Source organism: Varroa jacobsoni, unplaced genomic scaffold, assembly GCF_002532875.2.
Source record: "Varroa jacobsoni isolate VJ856 unplaced genomic scaffold, vjacob_1.0 scaffold_115, whole genome shotgun sequence".
Lineage (NCBI taxonomy): Eukaryota > Metazoa > Arthropoda > Arachnida > Mesostigmata > Varroidae > Varroa > Varroa jacobsoni.
Genome location: NW_019213017.1, coordinates 110643 through 134376, shown reverse-complemented (window position 1 = coordinate 134376; position 23734 = coordinate 110643). Strand labels below are relative to the sequence as shown.

The 23734-nt window shown below is 46.8% G+C and overlaps 1 protein-coding gene across 1 annotated transcript in view; it reads right to left on the bottom strand.

Annotated features, from left to right (window-relative positions):
- LOC111266445 (cell adhesion molecule Dscam1) overlaps positions 1-23734 on the bottom strand; it is a 90584-nt gene that overhangs the window by 66118 nt on the left and 732 nt on the right. The window contains exons 3-4 of the mRNA XM_086970917.1: positions 8774-9121; positions 406-570 (exon numbers count right to left, since the gene is read on the bottom strand). Of these exons, the coding sequence (XP_086827043.1) occupies positions 406-570; positions 8774-9121 (513 nt within the window). The remainder of the gene's footprint in view (positions 1-405; positions 571-8773; positions 9122-23734) is intronic.

Below are 23734 nucleotides of genomic sequence, written 5' to 3'. Positions count from 1 at the left end.
CTGCGCTATTTGCATGGCGTGATCGCGTCCGAGAGCATGAACTGAGAAAGATTCCGCTATACATACACAAATAATTCAAATGAGATCCCAAGGCTTTGATTTTACATACAAGTTGGGTACAAAGAAAGAGAACGATGCCGAGGCGTAAGGGAGATATCAAAGAAGACGAGTTCAAGCATACAGAAGTAGAGGAACAGACCTTCCTACTTGTGTTCAAAGACTCCATTTGTTCGTTCCTAGCTGTTCATAAACATAAAGGAAAGAAAGACTGCGGCTATAACGTGGAGTCTTGCTTTCGCAAGTGGCAAACATAAAGGACTGCGATACTCGATATGTAAATAGAAAGGGTACAGCCAGGACATTTGCCTTTAGAATGCCTTAAGGCAGGACATACGAGCGATGTACCATTTTCAATGGGTTCCACTTTAGGCGCAATAGGTGGCCTGGCCTGCCATCCAGTGATGATGATGTAGTCTCGTACAAATGATGGAACGTGGCAGCGTAAGACAGCGGTATTGCCAGCGATCGTGAATTCGTCGTACACTTGTACTTCGAAGTACTGCTCCACAACTGAAAACAATGACAACAAGATATTATTAAACGTCTGATTTGCTATTAAAAAAAACAAATACTTTATTCTATATGATGATATTCAACATTTTTAGTTAATTAATATATGGCAGTTAATTCCTCGTAAATAGTGGTGACCATATTATATTCTTGGCGGTGAAAGACGGAGTCAAACGTTGGTTCCTATAACAGTTTTGGTAAGCTTCTGGATAAGCTCAGCTTTCTTGTGGTGTCTCTCGCTATAGAAAGAGACATAGCTGCGATATATATATATATATATATATATATATATATATATATGTGTAAAGGTACGATATCTTGTGTCAATTGCTTATAATAGTAAACTACTATAAGTATATAACTATTTTTGTCACAGCATAATTCAGAATCGACGCTGTCTGAGCATTTAGTCTTATCCTATTCGGGCCACAATAGTTTCGGGATTGGTTTAAAGAGTTCTATGTACCGCTGCAAAGAATCGGCAAGAGTTAATGTTCTTCCACATTTTCACGACTCCTTCAGTTTCATTCTAGGATGTCTAGGATGGACCATTTTTCCTTTTCTAAATACAATTCACGCTCCCAGGCTGGAAGCGTCCGATTACTTGAATAACAGAACTGCACCATAAGTAGACGTGCGGTAATGCTCGGTGTTGATCTACCGGCTAGTGTATTTCTCCCTTAAATATCCTTTCTATTCGAATGAATGCATTGGCTTGGCTCCCGACAGTATTTACCAAATGACCCAGTTTTCCTTTCCTCTGATCGAGGCTGCATTTGTCCTAGACGTTTTCATTGGTTTGGTGATGGTCTGTTGCTCATGGCCTTTTATGTACCAACGGACATAGCAACTGCAGCTTAACGGGAACGAAATAGATGTTTTGTGGATGGCGGCGACGGTCACTGTCATCCGTCACGGCCCAAAGACCTTCCTAGCCACAAATTCGAATAGAATGCAGGTTCAACGCTGACTATGCAAAAAGCTAAACCCCGACCAATTTCAATCAACCGCAAGCCGAGAACAGTGAGCGAAAGGCCGATTTGCAAGACCGAGACGTAGGAAAGAGGCAAGCTTACCAGAGCTCGAATATTAAAGTTCAATGAGCCTGAGTCAAGCGTATGTATATCATTCTAATATTCGTCCATCCAGTTTTCCTGCTGTTTTTTCATCAAGGACACCGTGATTTCAGCTCGTGAGCGCTTCTTGCGACTAGCCAATAAAAAGGCAGGAACGTCATCATCTGTGCACCTCGGGCACTTTTAGTTTTACCTGGTGAATTTATTGATTTATAATTTGCCTTCGAGTGAAAACATCTAATTTTTGTAGAATATCTTATTTTGAGTAGAACACGTTCTATATACTCACGTAACTTTGTTCGGTAGCTGGTTTGCATAACAGCCATATGTAGTACATATATGTACCGGCAAAATATACTCCTCTCACATACAAATATCGGGTTTCCTTTTCTTTCGAGCGCTGCTATGCTGAGGCTAGGAATTTTCTCTTCTGCACCATAAAAAGGCAAAAAGAGGCTTGAATGTCTAATACCTGAGTAAATGTTTCAATATCTTTCAAATAGGGTCGTGGTCGAGCGCCACAGTAGGACTAGCATCGTCTGTTCCAGTGATCCCTGGACCCTAAGTTGGAGGTCTCCGTTAAAATCCTGGTAGCGTCGATGTTTGTCCGCGCATCTTGGACCACTGCTTCCTGCGTCGAAATCGGCAAGCGCGGAAAGATATTCGATTAAAGCCAACCATAGAAGAAAATGAAGTGCCGTGGCGTACATTGAGGCTGGTTGTATCTAGGTTTTGTATCATTGTTACTCGCTGTGTGTTTTAAATTGACTTCTTTTGCTCTCGAAAACTTGCCAGCACAAATTTTGCCCTTGCTAATGCCATGTTACCCTTGGGCAGAGCATGTTATGGATTTTTGTCTAGAGGCGACTGAGTAAAGTAGACGGTTTTGCCGGAAACTGCCGTCCCTCGGTAGCAGGACAAAGTTTGCCCTCGTAGAATCTAAAAGTTTACCAGGGCTCTAGTCTGTATCGTAAAGGAAAAATTGTGGCGCGTCGTTCTGAAGCAGGGACACTGAGTAAACATTAATGTTTAAAGGAAGACAAATAAAGTGACAGAAAGATCGTAGAAGAGTAGAAGGAGCCGGCATTAGAAAAGACGTCCTGTAGAAGCGCTCATGCAACCATCACTTTTATTCGGGCAACCGTGTCGCTTAATCGAAGGTTGGCAGGAAAAGGTAGAAGTGCGAGATGTTTAGAGTGCAGGAAAAAGAAGAGAAGCAATGAGGCAGATCTGCGGGACCGATCTCAGACGCTTAGTGAACGGGCCACATCTCGCCGCATACACTCGAAAATATACCGTTTATGTATGCAGCTGCGATGCGAATGCATCTAAACAATGAACTCGGTAGAGATGAACGACTGCCCAAGCGTCACCATTGAAATAGTTCAAAAAGCTTCCGCGGAAACGACGAGACAGGCCAAGGGAAACCTGTTGCCATAAAAGAAATCGGCTGAGGACCCCAAGAAACGAAGAAATGGGGTGAAATCCACCGACCATTCCTAAGATGATTGCTACATTTTTTCTGCTGCTACTACCAGCACCGCGTCGCAAGATCCTCTTAGGGAAAACATGGGAAGAACGCCTGTGAGGTAGGGCCATGGATAGCAATGTCGACTTTTTCGATGTAGCAGTGGCGGCAACGGCCTCACTTGTAAGGCTTAAAGAAGTCTCTGCACTTCAGCGCTGAGCCTAAGGTTGAACCTCTCTGTAACTACCGGCCCTACTCGACTGTTAGTCTTGCTACCGCTGTGCGTTTGTCGCTGCTAGCAAGGAGCATACACTGTTCATTGCCTCGTTGGGTCGGGCGGTGGCAGTCTATACCATCAAAGGATACAAGGCTATCTAGCCATGGAGTGCGACAGAGTTCACAGCTGTGGGGTATGGTACTGTCGTGCTCGCATGGCAGCCCACGGATGGCTGGAGTAATTTATAAAACCGGGAAAACGAGGCAAGACGAAGGTTGAGAGCTATGATGGCAGATGGGGAATACGGCGAGCGAGAGATGACGACTTCGTCAACACACCCCCTCCCCCTCCGTGCCAGAGTTAGCACGTTTGCTCCTTGCCTCATCGCTGGAACGAGACGCACACACGTGCGACAGACAGGCGCTTGAATAGGAACACTGGAAAAAATTTTTGGTTAGTGATCATCTTCCATCGATTTATTGATAACAAAAACACCTCTAAAGCCGAACCGAGGTCCAGGCCCAAACCCAAGTTGTGTAAGCAACAAAGAGTCAAGAAGGGCAATGGTAACCGCCGTTGACGTCGCTGCTGCTGCTGTTGCCAACTACCATACGAATATTGCTGCTCTTCTCCGTCGATATGGATATAGCATTCGAATAGGACAAGCCTGCTAGGGAAAGTGGCAAACTCTGTGGAAAGAAGGGGAGGCCATTTTCCCTTTGCTACGGAGATACGAAAGAGTCGGACAGCGTGAGAACACACGACTATTTCATCTCTGCACTCTCTGCAACTATATTGGTAGTCGTTAATACTGATGAGAATGTATATGGTCGTTGAAACGAGAATAATAATAGCTAAAAAGATATTAGGCGAGATATTGTAAGTCCATTGCACATTTGCACCACCAACCAAGTCCATTGCATAGATATATAGCTTCATATTTGCGCATTTGGCACACTCGCGTGTATCAGGAGGAGAAGCATCTTGGTACAAAGTCGATGCCTTACTTCAAATGCATCTGTTCAGCTAAAAATTCTTAACAGCCTTTTTATTTTTAACGCATCCCAATATCTAATGTCAGGGTGACCAATTTTTTAAAACGTTACTTCGGAAACGGGAGAAAACATAGCGGCAACCATGTTAAAAATACGTATAATGTTCGCATCAGTTAAGCCTGTATTTGGAACTGCAGCATTCAGCAGCAGTAGCATGGACTCTAAAATATTCCACGACCGGTGCTCTATGTGCCGTATAGGCGTGTTTTATCAGCTGCCACCAGCGTTTGATGATGGTACTCGTCCCAATATCGTCCTTGAATGCTTGGTTAGGTTTGCAAAGAAGGAAAATAGCGTCGTAACGGGACCACCAGAAGGGGTGAAGGGGCTATGTACCGTCTGTATCCGAAATAGTGTAAAAAACTGCCCGTCACCAATGGTGCGACAGAGATGAGATGGTTGCTATCCCAGGTTAACGCAGGTTGCGCTGGGTCAGTTGGTATCTGTCGCCACCAGCGACAACGACAATTGACATTAGTATCCGTTGTAGATCTCGGCCGTACGTAGGTTTGAATAAGCACACATAGAAATGATTGTGGCGAAAGTGACACCTTGGCGTTTCTCAATGGATTTCAGAGGGTCCCACACTTTGTGATGAGCCAGAGAAAGCATTAAGATCAATTATCTGTGAGGAGCATCCGTCAGCGAACCGTGACGGCCTGGCATCGCGTAAACTGGCAGCGTACGAAAAGTGCAGGCAGCTGTGAGCAAAGAAGATAATCAAGCGTATTCAAATTTATATCTATATACGAAAAGCACAAATATGGGTGTAACTTGTTTTTGCTAATTGTAGGTTGAACGCTAGACGTATGACTGAATACAATGCGAGTTTGAGAAGCCATTCTGATTTTAGCATCGATTACATGCCAGAACGCCTATATTATATATATAAAGATAATTGTTTAAGAGTTGATTTACGCGATCGTGCAAGATTCATTTCTCCAAAAGGCTTCATTTAATGGCATTCGACACCCTTTCGGTCGGTCGACATCTGTGGCACTGCAGCGTAATGATCACTGCATATAGAGTTCACTCGAGCCTGAATGTTACGCGAATCATTTTGGGTAGTCAGAGTTACTATGTCGCCTTGTGCTCTCTGGGACCCGCCAGAGCAAGGGAAAATAGGGGTAAAGGAGACCACGACTGCTGCAGGCTGCCGAATGACGCGATGGACCGAACGACGGGTGTTTTACGAACATTTCCCGATATCTTGATGCATTTCCAAGGCGATTAGCGCTAGATCGAGATCAAATCTGATGCCAATTCTTCAATTCACTTTGAGGCAGGCTCAGAGTGTTCGCAGTACTCCCTTTTTCCACCATCTTCTCTCATCAGACTCCGCGCACGATTCACTCGCGATGACCCGGTTTGTCTGGCCGACTGAGCGACTAAGCGGCGTGACCATGGGTGAAGTGTCCCAGACCGTCGAGTGAGCGGGTTTATATAGTAAGCCGAGCGGTTTTCAGGAGCGGAGTTAAGGTCAGAGCACTAGGCAGAATGTGGGAGGCATAGATTGCGGAGAATGACAGACCCCACTCTAACACTCCCACGATCCGGCTTGCCCATTAGCGGCGGGTGGGCGATTGTCTGAATACGCTATTTCACTAAAGACCATCGAATTCAGCCTTGATGCGTGAGGTAGATGGTCACCTTCACGTTAAGAACGTGACTTAACACGAACGCAAGTTGACATCGAGCGTTGACTTTCTCACTTGGGTCCAATGTTCAATCTCATGACTTCTACCACTCTTTTAGAGATCGGCTAAAACTGCCTTAGTAATCTTCCGATGAAGTCATAGCAGTAGTAGTAGCATAGTGAGGGAACTCAAGTTGGTAGCAGGCAATCGGCGGGCGTGTTCTCTCTTTCCGTGTCAGGGTCGTTTGGCTCCTTGGTGCCATTTACACAACCGTGTACTGGTGCTGGTAAGTTTGTGCCTGACGGCCAGCGGAGTCCTGCGGTTGATAGAGGTATTCAATTCGAGATCTGCAGGCGGATAATATACCGCTTCGGGTTTAGATTGCTGCGAACTACTTCATGCAAGTCGAGCTAGTCAGGCTGTGCCGCTGCTGCAGCAGCGCGTCAAACGAGGGCCCAGTGATTCAACAAAGTCGGTGGGTTTGCCTGCGATGCTCACGGACCCCATCGTCTTTTTTGCCGTCTCCTTGTAGAGGAGGCGTTTGATTTAAAGGAAGGATTCCGTTTTTCAAATCTCCTTTGCCGTCATGTTCTCGTTTTCAGGAGTGAATAGAAGCTCAGTTTCTTCCTCCCCTTCCCATTCCTCTTTGCCGCTTACCGCTAGTGGTTGTCCAAAAGCCAACTGAGGCGGTGGTCCAGAGCTGCTTTGAGCAGAACTGAATTCTCAGCTCTGAGTGGTCGGGGATGCGGCCCAGTGGATCGGCGACCTACTTCCATGTTGGCAGCGGCGGCAGCAGGTGAGCGAGCAGGAAAAAGAACATATAACAGTCGGAGATCTGCAACGAATGTCAACAATCGGCTTTTGTGCTGTTGTAGCCGCGTTCTTTATGGAAGTACAGAAAATACGCCGCACTTAAGTCCCACTGCTGATTGTGGTACCGCTAATGCTGCCGCTACCGCTGCCGCTTTTGCGATGGCTTGAACCACCGCTATGCCGATTTGGTTCCACAAAGCGAGCACCGGACGGAAGACATGCGAGGTCTCGACAGACGGAGGCAGCGTTAGTATCGCAGTAGCAACTATGGCTGTCGTTACAACAGCCGGCTGGTTTACAGGTGTACATTACCCTTACTATCACGTCTAACAGTATCGTTCCAGCTTGAGTTGTGCAGCAGCCGCAGCTAGTAGGCCAGTCCACGACGATGAGGATACGCCACGATTGACAAGAACGAGCACGAAGGGATGCTGCACGCTCACTGAACAGCAGGCAGTGCGCTGGTATGTAAAAGCTTCCTCGCCCATGGCCTGCGTTTTCCAAATTCCCCTTGCACTGAAGGAGCTATAAAAATTGCATCATCATATTCGGTTTTCATCAATCATCGCCAGGATGTTTTCCTAACCCCAACTCACACTGCCCACTGGGCAATACGGTAAGCCCTTTTTCCTGAAAGGGTTTCTTCCGCTCATCTTCCCGCAAAGGCCAGCGTACGTTAGCTACAATCGCTGCTGCCGCCGTCGCTATCCAAGGCCTCGCACACGAACGCACACACACGATTTCTCCGCTTGGATGCATTATTTGTGACCTTACGGGCTGCCCACATAGCCCTAGTCTCCCATCAGCGGATAGAAAGGCCGCGATCGGCACCCGATGAGCGGGTCAATGCGGATCCTAGCCCAGACCAACTGGCTTCAGCCGGTTGCTTTTACATCATTCAATCGCGACGCAGTAGCTGGCGCGCTGCCACAATTTCTCCAAAACATGGCACAGAGTTTTTAGCAGGACTAGCAACAACAGAAGAAGCGCCATCGTGGACTTAGCGCCAGCAGTCGCCTGGGTCGAGAGCCGAAGAACGGAACTAGAACGAGCCCCATTCCGTCTTGTTCACCCGCCTCCGAAGACACACACCCCTACCCCTCCGGCACGCAACCAACCAACCTTTAAATTCCCCCAACCCTAAAGGCAGCGGCAATCCTTGGCTTCGCCTTCGGTGCTTCGCGTCCTGTTCGTTCTTTGTGGCTACCACAACAACCAAGCGCCTACGCCACCAACGACTTAATAGTTCGCTGACTCCGTTAATGCACAACTGTGGCCGGTGGGTGGCAACAGCACAGGGCATTATCATCCGCCGTCCGTCCCATTCGTCCTGCTCCCAAACTTCATTCCTAATCTGGTAGAAGACTTTTGGCTCTCAGCCTTAACATATCCGCTTCGTCACCCAAACACGTACATAAAAGTTAAACGCAAACATCAAAACGCCGACCGCTTGTGATCGGCTAGTGAGTGACCAGGCTTAAATTTACCTATCAATAGCCACCAGTGCCCGATCTCTTCCACGCCATATGAGAGTGTTACTCATAAATATGTAGACAGATAAATATCTGGATCTGAGGCGCATTTGATTCGCAGAGATTCGGAGGGTCAATTTGGAAAATACCGTTGTTCCTCACCAGAAAGATTTATATAATGACATATACACGAATGTTGAATAGGTACAATCTGAAAATAGTTCTTGTCATCATATGTACCAACACAAATATTATAACAAGATGAGAACTAAGTGATTGAAGATGTATTATTTTAAGCCTTATTTATTGATATAAGCACAAAGTAGGGAAGGAGTGTTTCTAGTGTAAAACGAAAGGACTGGCTTCAGTTCTAGTCTGTCTATAACAGAAGAACTAACGTCACAAATATTCTATAGGAATTTACTAGCGGTAGCTACTGCCACAGGTGCCTCGTTGGACACTTACTGGCAGTAACGTGCACGACGGGACTGGCAACCAATCCGAAGACGTTTGACACCCGACAGCGATAAGCGACATTATGCACGTCGGGCCGGAACTGGATGGCTTGAAAGGGCGGGAAAACAAGGGATCCGTTCGGCGCTATAGTTCGTAGTCGTTCCACCGAAGAGACCTCCTGCTCGAAGCCACTTGATGTCAGTTGGTACCAGCGAGTCTTCGGCGGCGGCTGACCCCGTGTCTCGCAGTCGAGTACGTAGCCCGTTGCGTTTGAGAACTTAACTGATGTCGTCGGAAAGTCACTCACTAGCTGTGGGCCCAGCATGTCGCTGCTTGGTCCGCCACCAGCTGCTGGATCTGCAAATGGAAGAAAAGAATTGGAAGAAATGAGCACAGTAAGATAAATGGGTAAAAGAGTTGTTATTGTAAAAGCCATGAAATGGATTAAGAAAGCTTTGGTTGCTGTGGGCATCGCGCCATCCGACAACCAACCGGATCCGTTTAGAAGAAATGGATGTTCATGAAAATATCATGACCTATGAAAAAAAAAAATCGGTTGGTAGTCAGTGAATGAAGGAGATTTGACATTCTTAACGGCCAATATCGAAAACATGGTTTTTAACTGAAAACATGTTCCTTGTTCATTTCCGTCTCCCACTGATAACACTCATCAGTGTCGCACCAATGCCGTTCAATCATCTGTACTTTCATCCAGTGACGGCACGATATCCTCTAACTTCTTCTGCGCCAACTATTTATCTTTGCCAAGGTATATATTTATATATATATATATACGATCCGGCGAAGCAGCAGGATTTAGGAAAAAATTTGGGCGAGGTCCTCGGGCATTAGATCGTCCGTAAGGCCTACGTCCTGTGGTACAATGACAAAATTTTCCCTCACATTGCCCTGGCCATGGTTTCCTTTTAGCCATACTACTTAGCTTTAGAGACTGCGCTTACAAGCAACGACCGAGGTCCGTAAGCATCCATTTACATTGAACCAGCCGTCAACGGTCTTCTTTTCGCTCGATATTCTCGATCGGGCGACCGACCGAGCCGATCATGAGTAGCCCGGCTACTTGCACTCTTATCTTGTAGCCTAGTTCAAGATGTTGTTGCTGCACCTTCTAAAGAATTAGAAAAAAAGTGCTTGGAAAAACGCCTCCTGCGAAAAAAAAGGGCAGTGCATATTATTCCTACAAATTCAGGATTTCCTCTAACTAGAGACGAGAGCAGAAGGGGCGGGACGGGGTCGATTACCCGAAGTCTGCGCTGGCTTTCGTAACGCTCTCGACGAGATCCACTTCAATACCCTTGTGCCGCTCGCATGTTTCCTGCTGATCCCACACGCATGATAGCACATGGTGTAGTAGTGCACGGACGACGACCACCGACCACGTCGTGCTGGCCGTCGAGGCAATCGCCATCCGGCGAAACTTTGCAGGGTTGGCTTCCTTAGGCCACTTTAATGGCCCTAGATAGCCCTTTGACCAAACCTGCCAGCTGCCGGCTGAGGTCTTCAATGTATCGAGTAATACGCACAGATAGCGTAGTGGGTTTCACCGGTGGGAGTTCAACCGATTTGAAGTGCTACTACTAGCACTACTGCTGCTACTGCTGCCTCCATGAACGTTACACCTCACACTTAGGGGGTGATTCTGAATTTGAGCTGATAGCCGGCGAAGGACTGAGGAGCAGGATATAATCCATGACCCCCTACTCACCCTATCTGTGTATCACTAAACAGCGAATAAACGAAGCTAAAGTCCTCTGACGCTACGTAGAATTCGAGTCACTCAAGCGATCATTATATATACATATATATATATATATATATATATATATATATATAATGGACCAACACTTTTTCTCCAAAACACAAACGCCTCCGACGTATCCTTACCGAATACGGCCAGGCTTGTCTTGCAGGCGAACGTTCTAAAGGGGTATGAAAGTAGTGCTGTCAGTAAACGAGTTCATCATCAATGATCAGCGTGGCGCTAGCATCGTTTCCGTCGCTACTATAGACCCGATAACTTTATATTCCTCTACATGTCAACAGTAGCCGTTATTCATCGTTGCCAAATACGAAATTCGTTACCGAACAACAAACGACGGCAGAAGGAAAGACGGCAGTCAGTGGAATCAGGAGTGATCGTATCGTATCGTAGGGTTACGTTCACTAGCTCATTCTGTTGTTATACAATTGCGCCTGGCCTTTCGTAACCTCCTCACGATGTGCAAAGCATACCAACAAAACAACAAATACAGAGCCTAAAGGTTTTCAGGCTACACCTGTTAGCCAGCGCCACTACCGTCGCCAAAGCTGCCATCACCGGAAACATTCATAGAATGATGTCGAATGCAGGCCGACCAAGAACTCCAATAGACATAGTGGTAGATTCTCGTGTTCGCTCGGTTTGTCTACCAGCCCTTAAGTATTGTGTATCTTGCCTGCCGGCCTCGTTACCTGGTTTACCCCGAAAGCGACTGAAAGCGCCGGCCCAATCGTCCTCGATGGGAATGCGTTTCCCCTCAGCTCCTCTTTTCTGTTCGTGCAGCAACACGAGGCTCATTTAGGCAATCCAGCCCAGAGCGATCCTTTCGCAGAGCCTGTCCTTCTACTTTCTCCCTCTATATCCTCGCACCGCTGCCCTCTTACCTGCTTACCAACCAACCATTGCGGGTAAGGATGGTAATTCCACACCAACAACGCTGCTTTTGGCCTATGGGTAGCCCTCTTGTTGCTCTGACTGAGTCGGTGCAACCAGTAGCCGGCCAGAGGCCGCTGCTAGCCTGCCTAACCGCCAACCATCCTTCCTATCAACGTGTGCACACACCACGTTTAAAGCAATGCAACGAATGTGGGGCGTCTCTTGCTGCGCTGCTATGGTATATGTGACTGTGTACGTGCTTTGGTCTGTCGACGGCATGTACGCCGGCTTAGCAACGATTTGGCCGGAATCCGCTCCGGTTTTCGTTAGGTCCTAACGAGCCGGTGGTCCTCTAGATCTGTTCTGTTCCATGGAAAAAAACTGACTTTTCAGACCCTTCGGATTGACGCTCTTCTCCTTCGCAGCAGCAGCAGCAGCAACAACGATAATAACAACGAAGTTTGAAAAGAACGCAATACTCACCCAAGGCAGAACAGTCTTCTCCAGCATATTCTAAACCACCCTATTGGTCTCGTTGATGCATCCATCATAACACCTACGCCAGAATAGCGAACCAGCACAATTATACATTGATATATGCCTATCAGTCTCAAAAAATGCTGTATGTTATTTTTTGTGTATTTCATAACTGGGGTGTTTGTCTGTTTACTGCATGAACTATCAGCTGATCGAGCGATACGGCGGCATAAATTAGACAGCGTAGTAGGTCGACGATTCGTTAAAATGTTCTATTTATTTCGCTAATGCTTCAATATCCTGTTGACACATATCGGTGGAAATGAAGTAGATGGCGGTTACAGGCAAAATAAACAGGCTTGCTGCTAATTTCTATTGCTTTAGATTAACTTATTATTTATGTTTATCTGATAGAAAATTATTTTAATTTCCGTCTAAAAATCGATACTACAAGAAATTGGCATGTTCATAAGACGATATATAGAGCTGTAACTGGCTTTCTGCGCTTCGTTAGGCACCAGACAACCTTTTATGCAGTGATATAGACTACATATGTACTTATGTATTTTTGCATCAGATCAAATCAACTCTAAGGTTTCAGTGCTGCTCATATTATCTTGTCTGTAATATATATATATATATATATATATATATATATACATATATATGTGTGTGAATGCAGAGTGGGCTAAGATGACACGTGTCCTATTTGTGGCCCGTAAAACCTGTGCCCTAATAAAGTTAAAAAGATTGGCTGTTGGCTAATTGAAATGCATATGCGTACGTAAAAACTATAAAATGATAACGAAAAGCGTCTCGGCTTAGCCCAGTGTTCCAATAAATTGTGACTCTAAATCAGGTGAGTTGAGAAAAACTTGCAGTCGCTATATATTTCGATTATGAATGAATTAAAGTCAAGAGAACAACCCGCCGCTACATTTCTTTCCAGTTTTTATCGATTGATAACATAGGGTAAATAGTTTAATTTACAGAAGGAATCCATCTCATCATTGGCTAAGGCAGCGTTATTGAACTTGCCATTGTATAAAGACATTAACAACCTACAGGCAAGAGAAAAATTCGAACGGAAAGGATGTTGGTAAACTGAAACGCGAACAGCGCTACGACGTTGTAGCGGCAAATTTCAAATGTCAGCTCAGCGCTACCCGTATCGTAAATTGCAACTGTGAGAATATTGAATCGAGTTTAGTCTCTAAGTAAAAGATGACCCGGTATTTTTCAACGTTCAATTCACTTGCGATGCAGATTACCGCACAGAGTAATATTACTAGGATACTACAAAAACTGTGGTGCGGGTATGATGATTCTGATGCAGAAAATTACAGGGCGGATTGAAGAACTGGCCTCGTGGGCGTCTTGACTTACTTCGCCTCTATGCGTCGAATTTTACGGCCAGTGTCGCCGTTAGGCCATTCCGTTCGATGGCTAAATCCCAGCACGAAACGAACTGTGCTTCTGCCCGGATTCGAACCCGGACCAAAGCCGTCTCAAAGATTTGCAGGCAAATACGTTACCCACGAAGCTATCAGTGGGGATTACTTCATCTAAAATGAGTCATCTCATCTGAATGCCATCTTTTAGACATATCTCAGTGAAGAACATGAATTAGATGAATCAAAATATGGGTATCGCTGTAAACATAAGGAATACGCGTTGGCTGACACTAACTATACACTCACATAACGATTTAACACAGTATGATAATCAAGTAACAGTTAAAACAATAATTTGTGGCAAATAGGCTGGCAAATAAAAAAAAAAACACATTTGCGTATTGCATAAACTTAAAAGCCAAGTTGTAACTTCAACTTGACCTTACGTTGTGCTACTGCAGAGTTTCTGGCAAGGATGCTGCAGCATCGCTGTTAAGAATAAAGGTATATTGAATTTAGATTAGAAAATATACCTAAAAATACATTTAGATTCTAACTTTTTTTCAGTTTTATCAACACAAGGCGCACAAAAAAGACATTAAAGTTACGGAAGATGTTAGGAAACATTTGCAAAGCAGTAGCAGTACACGTTACGTTGGATTAGACTTTCCTTCTTCCGATTGCACAGATCACACGCAGTTCAGCAAAAGCCGCTTTTTTTTTCTCATTATTCCTTAGCCTAATCGAAGCTCCGTCTTCCGTATGTCTGTCCCCTCCGCGCTAGGTCCCTTCTACGGCTAGTTAGCTTGCTGGCCTATGTGAGCCACGAGATCGACCGAGCAGCCAAGAGAGCCCTACGGGGTATTGTTGTGTTAGGCACTGTCTTGTTTGGGTAGATATCCTGAGAAGCTGATCCTCTCAGATGGTCCGGAGGCATTCATCCAATGAGTGGTCACAGACACACAGATGGAGCGAGCATGAAAGGGACATAGCCAGAAGCAAGGCTGCCTCAAAAGTCCGGTCGGCTTCTTATCTTCGTGAAAGGGAGCGACAGGGTATCAGCAGGGACCGACTCGGACGAGTAGTTAAAGACCAAGCGGTAGTCTGCCCGACTCCTGTCCGATCTGGGGAGAATCATTTCTTTTATTATTCCTTATTGCTTGGTCAAATAGCAGAAACGCTACTATATGATGTGTCACAAACTCTGGCAGAGGCAGTACTGCCTGGATCCGCGCACCGTCAGCGCATCAAATCAGTGTGTCTTGTGGTCCGACTGTGTTTATCTTGAGCTTGCGTGTTCCCATGTTCTTCTATGTCTATCTGGAGCTCGTCCTGTTTCTGCGATGCCTACTGGCGGTGATCATCTAGACAGCGCCGAAGACACCAGCCAAAAAATGACTCTTGCTTGGTAGGACACGCTTCTATACTTTCGTTTAGCCACACAGTCTACGCGCTGCTGATGCCACTCCGATAGGACAAATAGGCTGACAGAAACCTGTCCTAAAACGGATACCAGCAGACAACTTTCCTGCTGCACAATGTGCGTGAATCAATGGCGGTATTAACGTCACTCAGCGGGTTGACACGTCACAACGTAACTATCAGAGGGTCGACGACCGCTTCTTTTTATCTTTCCAAATATATTTATATATATATATATATAGCACAACTAACAGCAACTCAGGCTAGAGTGTTGTGCTAGTTCGTATCGCCGCGAAAGTGCCCTTCTCGAAATCCTGATGTTTGAGCCGAAAAAAGATTTCGATTACGTCCCGCTTTGTAATCTCGTAGCCTATTCGAAAATCCGCCTCATTCTATTACTACTTATTTCATGGTTGGACGACAGCAGTGGCACGCCACTGCAAAACCGGTAAACTCTGACGTGACGCACCCATATAAGCTTGAGCGAGACAGCCATTGTTCTGTGCCGGGATTTGCCTGTCACCTCGTCCAAATAAAAGGGTTACGAAGGTCAAAGCTAGCTGATATTCCAAATCAAGCGTCTAACCTAAATATAGCAATGGTAGGTCCCGCCTGCTCCGTCGTCGTCTGAAGCTATAGAAAAAAACACAAGAGGGCAGGAGTACATCTTTAGCGACTCCGAGGCAGGTACCGAGGTAGTACTCTTAAACCATGTCACTCGCGTATTTCCACCTTTGCTGCCGGTACAACGGCGTACCGAGCCGGGTGTGCTCCAGTAGCCGGCCGGCAGAAGAGCGAACGAGTGAGTCGCCAGTCAGACCCTCGGGTATTTGTTTCTTTGTCAGCGAATTCCTTCGAGCCCTGTTCTTTCAATAGGTGAAATGTTTCTGGGCTCGCATAGAGTACTCTTTTTCGTCAGCGGCGACGGCTTACCTCCCCACCCCCCGAATTCTTTTAGATGGCTTCACGCTTCGTGCCCGGCTGCATTTCGAGTCCGCTGCTTTTGGTTTTTTCTGCTTAGCTCCCTTAGAGCGCAACGAAGCCTTGAGGGTTTCAGGAAACGCGTGGATTTTCGACAGATGCAGTTCCATTTGTTTTACCTTTGCACAAAGGATCCGCTTTTTCTGGGACGTCCAAGATTTGGGTTTCGGTCCCAATAGCAACCAAAGCCGGCGCAGGGCCGCAAAAGCTCCCAGCACCAAAAGAGCTGATGCCAAGAATCCATTCTACTGGACAGAGAAAAGGAAACGCAGGGGCGCAGCAATCCAAGTCCATGCTATTGTTCGTCGCATTATTGCGGACTACACATCGATCGGACATAGTTTGTATTGAGGAGCAAACCAGTCTATTCATTGAAGAGAATCCTGCTCGCATTTATGCTCAAAAGTATTTATTTTCTCGTTCTTCGCTGTCTCTCCCTAAAGAATTGTCCGAGCAATATACGTAGAGGAACTCAGAGCCCTTTTGCTGGAAAAGGCACTTGTTTACTATAGAGGTTATTATTGCTTTTATCAATTTGTCTCTTGTTTCTCTTTTAAGGCCTAATGTACGTGAGTCGGAGCAGGGCGGGTTATGGACATGTGTATATTTACAATTAGCCTAATAAGCCATAATAATTTGTTTTATTTAAGAACGTTCATTACTGCAGAAGCACGGATACTACAGAATATTTAGGAATAGCACTAGAGACCTGTGATTACAAATCGCGCCTTGCGGCACGTAATAGGTTTGAAAAACAGATCTGACATGCCACTCTCTTATTTATGGCTATGCGTCGCCATGAAAAGCGCCGACTGCTTCCAACATAAACATATAGTTCGATGCTAGCAACAGGAGAAGCGGAAAATGGTTCAGCTTCACGTCCACTTCAATGGGTGTCAATCTCGTAGCTTGCCCGCGTCTGGGGGTCTCTACACCTGCCAATAGCATCATCACTGGCGCTCACCACTAAAGTTGACGGGATTACATTTGCTTAGCATACAAGCCGACTAGTCGGCAGGCCGGCAAGCTTGCACTCGCTGTGCTTGCCTTTCGATCGCTCAGCCTTTCGGCCGCAACTTTATGCTGACTTTCTTTGCTTCGTCGTCAACAAGGTCCACGGCTCGTCCGTCTTGCCGAGTAATAACGCGCCCATCCACTCAGCTCCTATTGTTGCTACGACAACTATATAGACAGCTAGAAATTCAGCCAAGCAACCATGGGACCCGCCACCTTTCCTTACCCTTTTCTGCCGCTGCCGGCAAAGGAGGGTTCCAGGAAACTTCAGACTCCCGTATCGCATGGCAGGTAATCTGAGCGAAGTAAAACAGACACTGGCAACATGCGCGTCAGCGGCCGCTGCGCTAACCAGAGCGCGCCGACAGGCATCGGCGGTTGTCAGCCTCTCCTGAAGTTGTTGCCCTGTCGACGTGAAGTAACGCAGGCGAAGCAGGCGGCCAAGCGAGCCTTAGCATGGCTTGGCTTCAAAGCTTCGTTGAGGTCCTCTTCGCTTCCATTACAAAGAAATAGAGTCGTCAACAGGAGGACATTGGCAACGTTGTATGTCCTCCGTGGTCGCGACGACAATGAGGATATGGGGTTGCAAAAGTGGGCATACGAAGAGGAACTGATACAGCGCAAAGGCCATAGGAGATGGTTAGAGCGATTGCATCTCGCAGCCACTGCTACTGATTCGTTGCAGACGTTTGCAATCGGTCGCCACCTCTGACATGCAGACCGCATGTAGATAGCGTCGTTAGCCCATCTAGTATCAGAACGGAAGGACCCAACTTCAATGAGCCCAGGAGTTGGGCTGGTTGGCAGTAACAGCCACCCTCTATCCGTTGCAACGGCGGCAACGCAGCTAGACTGGCGCTGCTGATGCTCGAATCAATTGTACGAAGTTCACTGAGTCGAATCAGCATTTTCAATACCGAACGCAGTCAAGCGCGTCGGCCGAGGAGACGTATGTGCGTCCGACTGAAGAGCATCATCAGCCGAATCACCACAACTAGTAACCACAGTAAGGGTATTAACAGCAGCAGCAGCGGCGCCTCCCTTCTTTCTGCTCGGCTTTTTTTATCATCAGCGGATTCAGTTGGTCCCGAATTTGCCAGCAACTGTGGCTGGCTATCACTGGCGGAGCCATCATCTGTTTGGCAAGCGGACCTCATTTCTTCGATCTTCGCTTGCTGCAGCATGAAAACGTCGCCAAAACATCGGCAAGACCCGGCTTTGGTCATGTCGATGAGCCGCGACCGCTCGATTTTCGGCCCAACGAAGCCTTCGTGATGGTTATAATTTCCGCTCTCTTTTCGCGCTCTATCCACCGAAACAGCCTCATCTTCGTCATCCTCAAGTACGACCCGAACACACGAACAAACGAAGCGCTTCCCAGCACGCGTCAACTAGTATGGCTGGCCAGCGAGCCCGTAAAACATGTGTCGATGCACCAAGATGCTAAATCTGGCCACACAGCCTGCCGCCTCTCGAAACGGCAGAAAGGCCTACTAAGACGAAGATCCACCACAGACTTTTATAATGCGTTTTTTCGACTGGTCTTAGGTGTTTTTCTGACCGATGTCTGAAAGCAAGAAAGCTGAACAGAGTCGCACTCGCTTTTATTTGAGGCACTTGTGATGCCATAACCTCTCCTTTGAAGTCAACGTAGTTAAAGTATGTGTAGTCATTATAATGTGTATTATGTCATTTGTATTTTATAACTATTGTTCTAATATCCACACGATGAATTCACTTAAAGTGACAACAACGCAGCCAAGCTGCTATACGTGCGACTGTGACACCTCGCTTTTGTTGTCTAATTTAAATTGTTTTATCTGACTATCACGTGCTTCTGTTCGATATGAGTTTCTCTAGGTCTTATCATTACTCAATAATTTTATGCTGCTACTATATTTACAGTAATGTCTTCTGCTGCAGATATTCGGCTTCTGCCTGCCACTTCTTATCGTTTCTCGACATATGGTTACCCTAACCGACAACGCAATAAATAGGTGAAATTACTTGAGAATGCCACAGTTCCGGAGTCCTCGGAACGATGTCCACCTGCAAACCGTAATCTCAATCTTCTAATATTCATCTAAGCCTGCCTTGAAGCGGTAGAAAGTCGTTAAAAGCAGCGCGCGACTTGTAAACCTATGGTGCTGCTCGAAGCAAATAAGTCAGCGGCACCCATGAGGGCAATAGTAACCAATCATAATTGATGACTAAAGTCACATTATCCAAAGCAATCAGGCAGAAGAGGAAAAATGCATAAAAGAGGGGGAGGGGGGCTTGGACAAGGGCAAGGTTGCCCTTTTTCCTTACAGAACCAACATAAAGCAGCGCCAACGAAATTGCAGAAACACGTTAGCTGAAGGGGGAGAGGGAGGGGTTAATGCTAATTCTGAATCACCACTTCCGCCTGAACCCTCGCAATTCCGAAACAAGGGGCAGAAGGAAGCCCCTGCCACAGCAGCGCTTGATACTGTGTTAGTATCTGCATGTCGGACCTCCCTTATACGGTACCAGTTGCAGCGAAAAAAAAAACAGCTGAAGTAAGGATTTAGTCAGTACCAGCAGGCAATGAACAAGCAATACGCACCGCAAATGCGAGTGCAATAGGTGATAGTGATGCCTCGATTATATCGTTTTTATCTTAAACCCCATTATAACGCTCCCTCATTATGAACTGCTAGAGGTCCACTATTGCTACATACCCATGTTTGTCTCGCGCCTGAGTAAAAAGAACTAAAAACTGATAACGGAAATACATTTCGTTGTCCAATATCAAACCAGATTTATAGTCCTGTATCGAATTGATACTATGTCCAAGAATTGCTTTCTGATGTCTAAGCTAAATGATGAAAATTAAAGCACTATTTCAGCATGGTGACAGTCGAGGGACATTCTCATCCATGATTGATATAGTCGATGCTACCCCGGAATTCTTTTGCTAGTTCAATTTCTCTCGCCCGGACTCTTATATCGTAGTCCTGTCCATCCTGAACGATCATCTGTCTATTAGATCCCTCGTCTTCAAGCCTCAAAGGCCTATTTTTGTTTTTAGGTGTTGTCTGCCAGCGTCTAGTGCTCCGGTTCGCACGTTATGTTTTTCATCATCATGACTGTCCCGGTTTATCGTCGGCTTCTTAGATTCATAGAAATATTGCCTTTCACCTATTACCCGTATCGTTATCCGTTTGCCAATAGCTAACCGCTGCGACGATTTCTGTTGGTATTTCATTCAATCTTTTTTGCAATCCTTTTTTTTCGATCCTATCGAAATCTATCGACAGTAGGTTTCTCCCTCCTAGTTCGCTTACGACCGGTGGCTCGCGAGACATTTGACGCCTGCGTTCGTCAGACCATCGGCTCAAGGTTCATCAAAAACCCATGCCGCAGGAGCAAAGGCTCGACAGCTCGAAACGGTTTTCCCATTGGCCACTCGTCTCAGTGATAGTGACCTTTCTTTTCTACACAGCAGCCACCAGCCTGGTTATTTAACTCGCGAGCGAAGGAGTTTCAGCGACGATCCTACGATTTCTTTCTTACTCTCGCTTGCTAACTCTTATTCCCTCAGTTTGCTCTTGTTGTTGCTGCTGGTACGGCCGGGACGAGCGACGTCATCGCCAGCTGGAGCTACTTCCGCCGTAGTCTACAGCGCCCTCCGGCGGCCGGCGGTGGTCGTCTGGCCGTGATGCCTCCAGTGGATGGGTCGAGCAGCTACAAGAAGCAGAAAGCAATAATGATAATGGAGCTTCAACGACGGACTAGTCGTGCAACTGCCCTGCCAATCCTTTTGGATTAGTGTCTCTCGCCCTTTGTCCTCTTTGCTCATCCGCGGCTGACTGCCATTTCAAGAAGAACGGGGCAGTGAAGGTTGTCGGTGAGCGGTAAGGGTTTGGGTATAAAGGCTCGGCTCGCGTGAGAACCGACGGAACAGGCCGATAGGAGACCATGTGGTGCTTGCGTCCTGAGCATCGGTGTTAGTCGATTCGATCCCGCTTTGAGGATTCTACCGACTCTCCCCTGTACGATAATGGAGCACGTGGGTTATAGACAGTTGATCAAATCCTCATTTATTTGCGTTTTAGGTTCAGCTCGTCACATAGCTAGCAAGTATAATTGTTCTTAAATCGTAGTTTCAGCGAGCGAAAAAAAAAGTGACACCATACGTCCACTGCTTATTGTCTGCAGGCGGACGATCGATATGCAGTGACTGCGAGGGCTCGATATGCAGAAAGACTTCTAAACAGATAGAGGAAGAGGGAATAACAGAAACATTATTTATATTTCAACGGTCTTTATGTACTTAACCGAAAGGGTATATAATATTAGTTAGTTCGTTTTTACGATTACTTACTCCTTCCCGCAATGCATATATAATATTTCTAACACTCGCGCGAAGGTATAATAAAATGTGCTACAAATAGCCAAAGTAGTATATTCACATATGGCTATATGTATGTAAATTTTACTGTGTCCCTGTTTCCTTTCATTTATATTCAAGTGGAGTTTAGCAGATCACTTCTTGAGTATTATATTGTCAACAAATTTGGCCGTTGCTACGAAAACAACCACTATTACTACAGTCCTTCTATCTCCCATCGTCGTCACTTTTCTGAGCGTGAAAAAAAGTCGGAATTTTTCGTCTTTCTTTAAATTCAATAATCGTTTGGACGTTGAGACCAAACGGCTACTGCTTTGCTTTGGGCCGCGGACGTCATCGATTGTTCCGATGACAATCGAGACGTTGACAGGGGGTAGGGGCGATAGTGACCTCACTAGCAGCAGTGGCCGCCGATGGTTTCTCGAACCGTTCGACGGATGGGGGAGTTCGCCGACCGCCCGTCTTTGCTTCTTCATCGTTGAAATAATGACAGCCATAGCTGGTTGTGGCAGAAACCCTTTGCCGCCGCCGCCGCCCTTGTCGCCGTCATCACCGTCGCCGTGGCGGTACCAGTTGTAGGCCGGAACGTCGCCTACTCGAGGTGACTGCGGCTCGTTCAACCCCGTTACGTTCGCCGCCCATCTAGCTAACACTGGGATGCGAGCTATGAGAAGGACGGGTGGATGGATCGGTCGGCCGTTAGGCCGGCCAACAGTGCGTTCGTTGGCCGAGAATCGATAATGCTCTTCGGCCGCTTTATGGATAGATAGATCATATATATTTTCCGCTTCATTCGGCCTTAAAATGTCATGGATAGGGTCTTTTTCGAGAGGCTGCTGCTGCTGTAACTGTCATAGAAGCCAACCGCCGGCAGCTGAGCGAAACAACCAAGCCAAGACAGATCCAATCTTGGTCTTCCGTCGTCTGCTTTGCCTTGCGTTGCTTGCCTGCATTTGTGGCCGTTATGCCAAGTTCCTACGATTTACCAAAAGCAAATGTAATAGTCAAAAGAAAATAAATGTAAGTTTTAAGTACGGTGTTCTTCCTTTCTGAGGCAAAACAGCCGGCCCTTTAATTTGGTTGTGGTCAAGATTTACCGGGCCATCGACTTTAGCGGCGAGTTCTTTTTATGAAAAACCTGTTGTTTCTCAGTTAGGCTTTTCGTTAATTTGTCTAATAATAGCCGTGACTGCAGTGACAGTTACACAATAATAAAGCGCGTGAACTTTATTGCTTTAATGGCTATGGGCTGAGATCTGACTGGGAACCATTTAGCTTCAGATTGAGCAGTTCAGTACTGTAAAGGCCACCGCTAGCGCCGGTTCTCAATTGAACTACAAGTAGCAGCAGAATGTCTTCGTCTCTCATGCCATACATCCCCTTTATCTGATCGCTGCTCCTTCTATTCAAGAATCGTGGTTGGGTCCGTGACGACCCTTCTACTTAGACGCTTTCTTTTACCCATCCTTGGCTCGGGCCCAACCTTTCCCTCTCAACGGCTGGCCATTGCAGTAATGGTCTGGTCGCATCGAGGTCTATCACTGTCCGTTCCCTGATCCTTTTGGTTTCGTCTTCGGGTTTTGTCAGGCCCGGTTACGTCACAGCTTGGATTAGGAACGCGAGACATCAGAGATTCATTACATCTTACAGGCTGTCGTTCATCGCTCCCACGCACACACATAAACCCATTATCATGCAGACCAATACACGTTCTTCCCAACTATAGGTTTAACTCTCAGTGGTAGTATCATCCAGGCCTGCTTTCTGCGAATTGTGGGCCTTCTGCGACTGCCGCTATTGCGTACCGGTGCAAGATCCAACAGTAAGCACGGCAGGCTGATAGTCGGCGATGACAGTTACTCTCTCGCCGACAAAGACGCCCATAGACGCAGCGGCAAAGGCAGAAGCATGCGCGCAAATCGAAACGGATAGCGCTCAAATGATAGCAGGCAGCAGCGGCCGCAGCGGCACAACCAGCAACGTTTTTTCCTAGTCCGTGCTTTACCCTACGGGCGGTGGTAGATGGATCTGCCCGCAGGCCGGCTGGTCTGCCAGGTTTGGGTGAGCTTTGGACCATCGGATTCATTCTCAGCAGCGGCTGCGACTGCTGCTTCTGCCGTTACTGCACTGGAGCTACCAGCGCTTCGAGCAGCCTGCACGGCTCCCAAGGGGCATCTGTTGGCCGGCCCGCAAGCCCCAGTAAGACCAGGACGAACGCCAAGACAGCAATGGCTCGACAACTGCAGACAGGCTATGCTGCCGATTCTGTTTTCTTCCCTACACTCCCGCCTTTACGGCGCTGCGTTTCCCGACTTTCCTCGTTCCCTCTGCTGCACACACTTCAGCTTCCTTGTGCTCGTCTTCATGGCTTGCCTTCCTCGACCATCCTTAAACCCGTCCCTCCTGGACATTCTCCCCCTTTTCCCTGAATTCCCGACAGGCTAGCGACCGCCACTCGTTTTGTCTGCTCCAGAACGTGACATCACGTTCATAAGTCAGCACTTGTGCGCCGTTCTGCAGCTTTTACTGCCCGGCGACCGGCGACGGCGAGCTTTGTTCAAAGCCTAATCTTCTGCTTCTTTTTCTTCCCTTCTTCTTCGTTGTCTTTGACAAATTTTCACACGTTTTGTCCGTACTGAACCATATATATA